Source organism: Podarcis raffonei, chromosome 13, assembly GCF_027172205.1.
Source record: "Podarcis raffonei isolate rPodRaf1 chromosome 13, rPodRaf1.pri, whole genome shotgun sequence".
In the NCBI taxonomy this organism is placed as follows: domain Eukaryota; kingdom Metazoa; phylum Chordata; class Lepidosauria; order Squamata; family Lacertidae; genus Podarcis; species Podarcis raffonei.
In genome coordinates this window covers 53458625-53470567 of record NC_070614.1, presented here as the reverse complement: position 1 = coordinate 53470567, position 11943 = coordinate 53458625, and the positions used below count along the sequence as shown (strand labels likewise).

The 11943-nt window shown below is 51.5% G+C and overlaps 1 protein-coding gene across 1 annotated transcript in view; it reads right to left on the bottom strand.

Moving 5' to 3' along the window:
- Nucleotides 1-4555: 4555 nt before the first annotated feature.
- Nucleotides 4556-11943, bottom strand: part of SENP3 (SUMO specific peptidase 3) — a 36123-nt gene continuing 28735 nt past the window's right edge. The window contains exons 10-11 of the mRNA XM_053362214.1: nt 10681-10731; nt 4556-5490 (exon numbers count right to left, since the gene is read on the bottom strand). Coding sequence (XP_053218189.1) covers nt 5380-5490; nt 10681-10731 — 162 coding nt within the window. The 3' untranslated portion in view covers nt 4556-5379. The remainder of the gene's footprint in view (nt 5491-10680; nt 10732-11943) is intronic.

Here is an 11943-nt window from a genome sequence, read left to right as displayed (position 1 = left end):
GTTGGGGCCTGAATTTTGGGCCTGCTGCCTTTGTCCAGCGGGGAGGGCAGAGACCACGTGATATAAGCCTTGGGGGGGGGGTGGCAGGAGGAGGCTGACAAAATCACCCCCCCAAAAAAGTTAAAATGGCTGGGCTGAAATTTAAGCACTGGGTGCATTTTTGAGAGACCCCCACCCCAAAAAAAACCTTCCCAATTTTTTTTTTGCAAAAAAATAATAATTTCCTTTTTTTTTTGCCACCCCCAGGCCATTACAAGCCCGCCCCCTTTTAGGAGCTGTGGAAGTTCCTGGGCAGGAAGATTTCTCCCCCCCCCCCAAAGTTTAAAGGGCTGGACTGAAATTTAAGTACTGGGTGCATTTTTAAGAGACCCCCCCAAAAAACCTTCCCAATTTTTTTTTCAAAAAAACAAAATAATTTGCATTATTTATTTTTTGCAAAAGGCCACCCCCCCCATTACAAGGGAGCCCCCTTTTAGGTGCTGTGGAAGTTCCTGGGCAGGAGGATTTGGGCCCTCCCTCCCCAAAAAGGCCAAATTTCCTGATCCCTCTACCTTTGAAACGGGAAAACTTCCCCCACCCCACAAACCCTCTTGTATCTGAGAGGGTGGATCGGATCCTCCCCTGTTGATCCACTGGTCAGGATCCCCTTCTTCTGACCCACTGGGCTGGGTTCCCCCCTCTGTTTCTCCACTGGCCTGTTCCTTTCCCCTCCCCCAAAATATTTTATTTTCTTTATTATAGGTGAGCAGTCCAATCTAAGGTGGGCTGCAACAGCCGATTTCTCTCCTAAAAACAAACCACCACCTCTTATATTTTACTTTTCTTAAACGATTTAGGGGCCCACAACAGGCACCTTGTAAATACCAAAAATCTGCTGTCGAGGCAGCCAAACAAAACCCTCACCTGAACTTCCTTGGCCACCTTGAAACTGATCCAGGGTGCCAAGGCACTTTTTTAAAAAGCAAAATGCAGAGAGATGCGGAAAATGTTGGAATTGACAGCATCCATCAGCCCCAGTCAGCATCGCCAATAATCAAGAAGGATGGGGTCCCCACGCTCTCCTACCATGTTTGCAAGCATTTTTGTTTTATTTTGTGTTCTCATTTTGTATGTTTCTGTTGTGAACTGCCCTGGGATCTTCGGACGAAGGGCAGCATCATCATCATAATTTTATTATTTATACCCCGCCCATCTGGCTGGGTTTCTCCAGCCACTCTGGGCGGTTTACATAACATTAAAAAAATGTAAAACGTCAGACGTTAAAAATCTCGCAATACAGTGCTGCCTTCAGATGTCTTCTAAAAGTCAAATAGTTGTTTATTTCCTTGACATCTGAAGGGAGGGCGTTTCACAGAGCGGGCGCCACCACCGAGAAGACCCTGTGCCTGGTTCCCTGCAACCTCGCTTCTCGCAGGGAGGGAACCGCCAGAAGGCCCTCGGAGCTGGACCTCAGTGTCTGGGCAGAACGATGGGGGTGGAGATGCTCCTTCAGGTCTACTGGGCCTTTGAGGCCGTTTAGGGCTTTCAAGGTCAGCACCAACACATTGAATTGTGCTTGGAAACGTCCTGGGAACCAATGTAGGTCTTTTAGGACCGGTGTTATATGGTCTCATTGGATACAAATCTATAAAATCAACAACAACACCACAGGCAGACCTAAGCTTTCCTAGCATCTGAGAAGCTCCAAGTTGTTGCCCCATCTTAGGTAAAGGTAAAGGGACCCTTGACCATTAGGTCCAGTCGTGACCGACTCTGGGGCTGCGGCGCTCATCTCGCTTTATTGGCCGAGGAAGCCGGCATACAGCTTCCGGGTCCTGTGGCCAGCAGGACTAAGCCGCTTCTGGCGAACCAGAGCAGCGCATGGAAACGCCGTTTCCCTTCCCCCTGGAGTGGTACCTATTTATCTACTTGCACTTTGAGGTGCTTTCAGACTGCTAGGTTGGCAGGAGCAGGGACCGAGCAACGGGAGCTCACCCCGTCATGGGGATTCGAACCGCCGACCTTCTGATCGGCAAGTCCTGGGCTCTGTGGTTTACCCCACAGCGCCACCCTACCTTTAAAACCAAGCCAGGTTCAATGGAGTAAGTTTAGGGACTTTCTGGACCCTTATACTTCAGCTTTATCATTGAGATTATCTGATTTTCTGGATTTGCGAGGCATGTTTTAACGACAAGAAACCGAGCCTTTTGTGTCTTTGGCACGTTCCTGTGGGACTCCCTGCCACTGACACCTTCTGTGCCAGCTCTTAAACACCTGCTGAAAACATTTCTGCACTTCCAGAGATGTGCAGGCAATGGAGACCATTATCTTTCTGCAATAGTTAGTTGATTTTACAGTACATAGGTATTCTTGCAGACCACTTCAATCCTTTTTTTTGCGATACAGCGGTCCATAAATATCTTTATAATTAAAGCCCCTGGCCCGTCCCCCTTGTCCATGAAGGCCTATGCCCTGCTAGGAGGAAGAAACCAGTGGCCAGAATATTTTGAGCTGGACTAGAAAAGATTCCTGGCTCTGAGTAACCCGAGTGATTCACTCCCAGAGCCGTTGCGGAGGAGAAAAAGCACACAGGCTTTCAATCCAGCCGATGAGTCACTACAGGGAGGACTGGGTTCAAGGAAAACTAATAGTGCAGCAAAAACCAGGTAGTCAGCAGGACTTCTTGCACCAAGGGGTGTGTGATGCCCACGAAAGATGCTCCATAAACACACACTGTGTATGTTTAGCAGAGATCCACATTGGAACGTACCACACACATATTGTGGGGAATTTGCTCCATCCCCCCCCAAATGAGCACGCCCCCCTGCTTTCATAACGCTTGGCTCCGATTTTAGAATGGCTCTCCCACTATCCTCTCTCCCACAATGCCTGCGTTTCCTCCAGCAGAAAGCCAGGGGTGGTTAGTGTGTTGGACTAGGGCCTGGGAGAGACCAGGGTTCGAATCCCACCCACCCACCCCCCGGCCACTGGGTGAGCTTGGTCCAGCCGCTGCTTTTCTCAGCCTAGTCTTGGCTGATCGCCGAAGAATGGATGCTTTTGAATTCTGGTGCTGGAGGAGACTCTTGAGAGTCCCATGGACTGCAAGAAGATCAAACGCATCAATTCTTAAGGAAATCAGCCCTGAGTGCTCACTGGGAGGACGGATCCTGAAGCTGAGGCTCCAAGACTTTGGCCACCTCATGAGAAGAGAAGACTCCCTGGAAAAGACCCTGATGTTGGGGAAGATGGAGGGCACAAGGAGAAGGGGATGACGGAGGATGAGATGGTGGGACAGTGTTCTAGAAGCTACCAGCATGAGTTTGACCAAACTGCGGGAGGCAGTGGAAGACAAGAGCGCCTGGCGTGCTCTGGTCCAGGGGTCACAAAGAGTCGGACACGACTAAACGACTCAACAACAAAAGTCTACTTCGAGGGTTGATGGGATAAGATGAAGAATTGGGTGGATGTGGAGAATCGCGTATGCCACTTTGAGCTCAGTGGAAAAGGTAACAGGGCCGACAGAGAAAAGTGAGAGCTACCTTGCTCTGCGTTTGATCACAACAAATGGCGCTGCCTTCGGACCTCCAGTGTTAATCCCCCCCTTAACTCAATCACACCCCCTTACCTGCAATCCCCCCGACCCCCAACTTACCCAGCAAAATCAACCGGGAGAAATGGCGCTCTGGAGGTTCCATTTTAAAAACCCGGTTCCCACACCGATTTATCTTGCTTGCCATGGAGGGAGAAGGCCGCAGATCTATTGAGGGACATAGCCCCCACCCTCCAGCCCAAGAAGGCCGGATGAATGCTCCCCTCCCTAAAAAAAACCTTTCCCGAGGTTTTATCACACTTGTCGAAGCTCCTCTATTGCAGGGTGAGAGGGGAACCTGCTGGGTCAGGCCAAAGCAGGCCTCATCCAGTTCTCCCAGTGGCTGACCAGATGTCCCAGTGGGAAACTTGCAAGTTTCCAGAAACTGGGATTCAAAGGCACTGCTGCCCCTGTGTGTGGAGTTAGAGCATAGCCACCAACAGTGTTCTACACCACAAAGGCTTAGGACCTTGCTTTGTTTCTCTCTTTATATAAAAATGGTAAAGGGTAAAGGGACCCCTGACCGTTAGGTCCAGTCGTGGCCGACTCTGGGGTTGCAGCGCTCATCTCGCATTATTGGCCGGAAGCCGGCGTACAGCTTCCAGGTCATGTGGCCAGCAGGACTAAGCCGCTTCTGGCGAACCAGAGCAGCGCACGGAAACGCCGTTTACCTTCCCACCAGAGCGGTACCTATTGATCTACTTGCACTGGTGTGCTTTCGAACTGCTAGGTTGGCAGGAACAGGGACCGAGCAACAGGAGCTCACCCCGTCGCAGGGATTCAAACCGCTGACCTTCCGATCGGCAAGCCCAAGAGGCTCAGAGGTTTAGACCAAAGCGCCACCCGCGTCCTTTTCTCTCTCTATATATATATTGTTTTTAAAAAGCGGATCTAGGGCAGGAGGTGCAAAACTCTTTGCTCGCCTCGTAAAACTGCACAGAACACCTTTGTACAACGCCACGCACCGCAAGGAGGTTAGAAAATGCCTTTTTCTCCAAAGAATGCTTTTTCTTTTATTACCCACAATGGTAGCCATCGTATAAAAAAATGCTTGTTTCCGTTATCTCGGCCCCAGTGTAGAAACCTGCCCCCCCGCCCACCAGAGCCCCTTCTTCCCCTGTTCCAACTCCCTCTCCCTTGAGGGGGGGGGGGATAAAAACCAGAACATACATTATCCACTAACACAAGTAACCAACAGGGCGAGATAAAGAAGAGGGAGAAGCTGGGGGGGCAGGAGGGTAATTTATGCCGCCGCCCCCCCCGTGCCCGCCTTCCTGGTCCCTCGTTTTTGGACTCTATCCCCCCCCCAGTCCTCCCTCCGATCCGGAGCGGAACATGTGCAGAGGGCATGTTCGGTTATAAGAAACTTCCCCAATCCCACCCGCTCGCCCTCAACCCCACCCATCCGTTGTGTGTCTCCCCACCCCACCCAAAAAATCCCCGCAACTTCCCCAACAGAACCAACCTCCGGAGAAAGGGCCCTCCGGAGGTCGGTTTTAAATACGAACGAAACAAAAACGAGAGACCAGGAAGATGAAGAAGAAGAAAAAGAAGAAAGGGGAGGGGGATTTAACTCGGGTTAAAAACGACACCCCCCGCCCCCCAAACGAGTCCGCTTGTTCAACCTCGACGAGTTCCAGTGACCTAAGGACCCCCCCTGCCCGCCTTCCGCACACCCCAAATCGGATGTCTGCTGTGAAGCTGGAGCAGGAGGAGTCGTGTGTCCGGCCGTCCAAGTCGGTCTTTGGGAGGGTGTGTGTGTGTTGTGTGTGTATGAGTGTGTGTTTGTGTGTTCTGCGTGTGTGAGCTCGTCACGCGGTGAGCTTGCAGTGGCACAACTCCTTGTACATCTGACGGCGCAGTTTCGGCATGTCCTGCTGGGTGAAGGAGAAGGGGAGGCCCAGCGCCAGGAATTTGGAATACTGGAAGAGAAAGGAAAGGAGGATCAGCAGTATATACCATAGAACATCATAAGAGCCTGGTGGATCGGGCCCAATGGCCCATCATCCCATTCGCACAGTGGCCAGCCAGGTGCCTGTTAGGTAAGGTAAAGGACCCCTGGACGGTTAAGTCCAGTCACGAACGACTCTGGGGTTGTGGCACTCATCTCGCTTTCAGGGTCATGTGGCCAGCAGGACTAAACTGCATTTGGCGCAACGGGACACCATGATGAGTGCCAGAGCGCACGGAAACGCCGTTTACCTTCCCGGCGCAGCGGTACCTATTTATCTACAGTCATACCTCGGGTTGAATATGCTTCAGGTTGAGCGTTTTCAGGTTGCGCTCTGCGGCGACCCGGAAGTAACAGAGCGCGTTACTTCCGGGTTTTGCCACTCGCGCATGCGCAGACGCTCAAAATGACGTCACGAGCATGCGCAGAAGCGGCAAATCGTGACCCGTGCACACGCAGACGCGGGTCGTGTTTGTTTCTGGATGCGAACGGGGCTCCAGAACGCATCGCGTTCGCATCCAGAGGTACCACAGTACTTGCACTGGCGTGTTTTCGAACCCAGCAAGGAGGATTTGAGCAGCGATGCTGAGTTCCTGTGCTTTTTCCCATGCAATGCTCATTTCTCATCTCATTGGGATAAGTTTGCCATTCCTATAAAAGCTGTTCAGTTCTGCACGTAATCGGGACACCTGACAGATCAGCTCGGAAGAGGGTCTGTTGTCGCCTCTTGCTTGCCTTTTCTCTGGCCCCCCCAAAATCCTCAAAGGCCACAACCTTTATCGCCACACCCCCTTAATAATTTGGGTTGCCCTTCTCCTGAACTTTTCCCAAATGCAGATGCAACATTCTCTCTTAAGGACTTTAAATCGAAATGAATGCACTGGGTGAAAAAAAAGTTCTGTGAGCTTCTAGCTCAAATCTTGCCACGTAGCGAAACAGGAAGATTCTATCCACCTGCCCCGATTATGCACATTGGAGGATGGCCTCTGTAGAGGGGAAGCGCAAAATCCCTCCAGGACTGGGACTAACCGTTCCTGCCGCCCGGACACCCACCCCACCCCCAGAAAATGACTTCTGAGATTCCGCCAGGCCTGGACTGACCACGCAAGCGTTTTGAAGCCTGTTGTTTAGAAGTACAGTGGTACCTCGGGTTAAGAACTTAATTCATTCTGGAGGTCTGTTCTTAACCTGAAACTGTTCTTAACCTGAAGCACCACTTTAGCTAATGGGGCCTCCTGCTGCCGCTGCGCTGCTGCAGCACGATTTCTGTTCTCATCCTGAAGCAAAGTTCTTAACCCGAGGTACTATTTCTGGGTTAGCAAAGTCTGTAACCTGAAGCGTCTGTAACCTGAGGTACCACTGTAAAATCTTGCCAGACGGGAGCTGCTGTTGCTGCAAACAGAGGTTGCCTCCTGACCACGCTCTCTTTTATATGTGGGAAGGGGGAAATCCTGCTTTCTGGCTGCAAATTTGATGATGCTTATTTGCCTGAATGATTTGCATTTAATAATGATGATGATAATAATAATAATAATAAATAAAATAAAAAATAATTATTTATACCCCGCCCATCTGGCTGGGCTTCCGCAGCCCAGCCACTCTGGGCGGCTACCAACAGAATATTACAAACACGATAAAGCATCAAACATTAAAAGCTTCCCTAAATAGGGCTGCCTTCAGATGTCTTCTAAAAGTCAGGTAGTTGTTTATTTCCTTGACATCTGAAGGGAGGGTGTTCCACAGGGAGGGCGCCACTACCAAGAAGGCCCTCTGCCGGGTTCCCTGTAACCTCACTTCTCACAATGAGGGAACCGCCAGAAGGCCCTCGGAGCTGGACCTCAGTGTCCGGGCTAGACGATGGGGGTGGAGACGCTCCTTCAGGTCTACTGGGCATTTGAGGCCGTTGAGGGCTTTAAAGCCACCTTTATGACGTTCACCTGAAAAGCAGTGTGTGTACGCAGACATGCACAGCTGCCAACCTACCCCATGCCACCCTGGGCTCCTTTGGAAGAAGACGAGTTTGGATTTGATATCCCACTTTATCACTACCCGAAGGAGTCTCAAAGCGGCCAACAATCTCCTTTCCCTTCCTCCCCCACAGCAAACTCTCTGTGAGGTGAGTGGGGCTGAGAGACTTTAGAGAAGTCTGACTAGCCCAAGGTCACCCAGCAGCTGCATGTGGAGGAGCAGGGAAGCGAACCCGGTTCACCAGATTATGAGTCTTAACCACTACACCACACTGGCTCTCTTTGGAGAAAAACGGTGGGATGTAGATTTAATTAAATGCATGGGGTGTTTTTGCAGCAGAAACACTTAGAAAAGCGGTTCCCAACCTTCATGGGCAAGAGGACTCCCTTTTAACCTCGGAGGCCTTCACATAATGATTTGTCGTAGCTTTATAGACTCTTGCTAACAGAGAAAACACAGCCGTGGTGTGGAAGGTTTTAAGGTGGCTGCTTGGCTGCCTTTCAAGACCCAAGTCTCCGGATCATACTTTTGAAAGAAGCGCTTGGTTTTTGAAAAGGACGAGTTACAGTGGTACCTCAGGTTACATACGCTTCAGGTTAAAGACTCCGCTAACCCAGAAATAGTACCTCGGCTTAAGAACTTTGCTTCAGGATGAGAACAGAAATCGTGCTCTGGTGGTGCGGCAGCAGCAGGAGGCCCCATTAGCTAAAGTGGTGCTTCAGGTTAAGAACAGTTTCAGGTTAAGAACGGACCTCCGGAACGAATTAAGTACTTAACCTGAGGTACCACTTTACTTGACATGTCCGAATATCCCAGCAAGAAAGGTACTTCCGTATAGGAATTAAGAGGAAAACTGCATGAGTCTGATCATCTCACACAGACAACAGATGCAACAGAGAAAGCATTATCAACCGGGGTGGGGTGAAAGCAGATCTTATATGTAAGATCAGACGAGATTACTGCATGGTTTGGTAGTGCCCTTCTACACAGGGTCTTTATAAAAGGTAAAATGCCCTTCAGAGAGAAAATAAATCACCTCCTATCCTGAAAAGATATCTCACAAAGTAACTGAAGGGCAGAGCGTGAATGACTGCTCTTTAAACATATACATAGTTTTATCTCTTGCAGAAAGATTGAGGCACATGGCTGCATAGTGCCATCAGTTTATGCAGATGTCTCCCTCATTTAAGGCTATATAGAACCTTTATTCCCTATAATAATGGAACTCACAGGTAGAGAAAACTACCGTATTTTTCGCTCTATAGGACGCACTTTTCCCCCTCCAAAAATTAAGGGGAAATGTGTGTGTGTCCTATGGAGCAAATGCAGCTCCTTGGCTTCAGCGATAGCAATGCGAAGCCTCCAAAGCGCAGAGGGAGCGCTCCCTCCGCGCTCCGGAAGCTTCGCGTTGCTTTCGCTGAAGCCTGGACAGCGAGAGAGGTTGGTGCGCACTGACCCCTCTCGCTCTCCAGGCTTCAGGGATAGCCGCCTGAAGCCTTCAGAGCGCAGTGCGAGTTCCCGCTGCGTTCTGGAGGCTTCAGGTTCCTTTCGCTGAAGCCGGGAGAGTCTTGCTCTCCCAGCTTCAGCAAAAGGAACCCGAAGCCTGCGGAGCGCATCGGGAACTTGCGCTGCGCTCCGAAGGCTTCAGGGATAGCCCCGCGCAGTCCCTCCGGCAGGGAGAGGCTGCACGCGGCTATGGCTGCTTTAGCCCCGCGCAGCCTCTCCCTGCCGGAGGGGTTGCGCACGGCCATAGCACAAGCCAAGACAGCGAGTGGGATAGATCCCGCTTGCTGTCTTGGCTTGTGCCATAGCCGTGCGCAACCCCTCCGGCAGGGAGAGGTTGCGCGCAGCCTGTACGCTGCTCTTTGGGGCTGGAGGGGAAAAAATATATTTTTTAAATTTCCCCCTCTAAAAACTAGGTGCGCCCTATGGTCCGGTGCGCCTTATGGAGCGAAAAATATGGTGTGTGTGTGTGTGTGTGTGGCTTATACGTCTTTATTATCTGTAAAGGAAACCACTGTGCGAGCCAATACTTCACTATCCCTTCGAAGCTGCCCTGGCTCTTTATAAATTTGTCCTTCCGGGCTGTGATGCTTTCTGGTTTAAAATTTTCGATTCTTTCTTTTCTTCCTTTTCGCCTAGGCAGCCATAAGAACATAAGAAGAGCTCTTGGATCAGGCCAGCGGCCCGTCCAGTCCAGAATCCTCACAGTGGCCAACCACATCCTCATCGTGGGAAACCCGCAAGCAGGATTCGAACACAAGAGCTGCTCTCCCGCTCCTGCGGTTTCCCGCAACTGGTACCCGGAAGAATTGGTGCCTCCAACTGTGAAGGCTAGCAGCCATCAATAACCCTCCCCACACCACAAATTTGTCTAATTCCCTTTAAAGCCATTTAGGTCACTGGCCATTGCTGCGTCCGGTGGGAGGGAGTTCCACAGTCTAACGCTGTGCTGTGTGACGAAGGACTTTCTTTTCTCTGTCCCGAATCTTCCCAGCATTCAGCTTACCATATTTTTCGCTCTATAGGACGCACCGGACCATAGGAGGGGGAGAACAGGAAAAAAATATTATTTTCTTGTTCTCCCCCTCTAAAACAAGGTGCGTTCTGTGCGTTCAAGGTGCGTTCACCTGAAGCCTCCGGAGCCCAGCGGGAGTTCCTTTCGACCTGCTCTTTGGGACTGGTGGGGGGAAGTGCTGCTTCCCCCCACCGCCAGCCTCCAAACCAGGTCAGGGAGCAGCACAAAGGCGTTGTGCGCCTTCCCGCTGCCCCCCAAGCTTGTGGGACTGGCGTTGCAGCCTTCCCCCCACCTTCGTACAGCCTTCATAGCCCGCTGCCCTGCGGAGGCTTTGCGCAGTTAACCCCAAGCTAGAACAGCAAGACGGAGGGCTACGCAGCGCTCCGTCTCCCTGTTCCAGCTTTGGGCTTAGCCGTGCAGCCTGCATTCACTCTATAGGATGCACACACATTTCCCCTTAATTTTTGGAGGGGGAAAAGTGTGTCCTACAGAGCGAAAAATACGGTACTTGGATTTCCACCACCTGGGCAGCATGAATGTCTATGGCCAAGGGGACCGGGGGCAGCTGATGGATAAGACTAGGGGAAATGGCATCTTTCCCCTCTGAAAGCCATAAAGTGTCTGTTGCTTTTTGGGAACCTCAAGACCCCTCCTGCCCGCCCCCCACCGCCTCACCTGCAAGACGAAAGCGCCGCAGTCGCTGTCGTTGTTCTGCCTGGCGATGTTCTGGAAGGAACGAAAGGGAGATCGGGTCAGGGCGAGGAGGGAGAACAGCAGAACCAAATGACTATCCCTCTCCTATTAGGGAGGTCTGCTTTGCAGTCCCGCTCTGGGTCACTGGTTCCCTCGACCGCTTGGAAATCAAGAGAGACCTGTACAAAACCTGCCGCCCTGATTTTCCCATTTCTTTCTTTCTTTTTTATTCATTTTTCTTTTTCATTCATCACACACATCTCATCATAGCTGTCAACTTACAGATTTGAAAATAAGGGACCAGCAGCCTCAAAAGTAAGGGATCAGCAGCCAAAATAAGGGATTTTCAGGGCACAGGTATGTTTGACTTCTGAGCCCCTCCGAGCCAAAGGCAGAAAGCCCAGCCAGCAGCCAAACGAAGCCTCAAGCGGTGGTTCCCACAGCGCAGCAACCCGGCAAAGGGGATGCAGCAAGGAAAACCGCCGTCACCTCTCCGCTGGGAAGCGCTGAGCAAAGGCGAGTCCCCAGGCAACACGGCCGATTTGATTGGCACAAGGCATGCAAGCTCCACCCCCCAGTCGTTCTCAGACTCCTTATTGGGTGAGCAACGCAGCCAAGCAACACAGTTGGAGCCTCCCTCCTTCCTGGCCGGCAGGGAGGGAGGGAGAGGAGCTGCTTCCTTTGAAACCCGGGAAATTTAAGGGACATCATCAATAAGGGACAGCAGCGGGACACGGCGCTGGGATAAGGGACTTTCCCACCAATTAAGGGGCGGTTGACAGCTATGCATCTCATATTCGTAACATTTGCTGCGCATTCCTTCCTCCCCTCCTGGGCTTCCCCCAACTTCCGCTTCTGGTTTGTTTCTCTTTTCACCCCCTTTGCTGCCTCGACACCCCACTACCCGTGGGGCTTTTTTTGGGGGGGTGTCTAACCCTGGCACTCACCCCCACAGCTCAAAAACCCCGGTGACGGTCGTCTTTTAGACGGGCGACTCGCACCGCGTCGCCATTTCCCTTCGCAGATAAACCGGAAATCCTGCCGATTTCTCTTAAGAGCATTCTGTGTCGGTGCAAACCCTGGTAACACCATTCTTTGCGCTAATCAGCCGTTTTTGGCCCAGTTATTGCGGGTTGGAAGGGATGCAGGTGGCGCTGTGGATTAAACCACAGAGCCTAGGACTTGCCGATCAGAAGGTCGGTGGTTTGAATCCCCGCGACGGGTTGAGCTCCCGTTGCTCGGTCC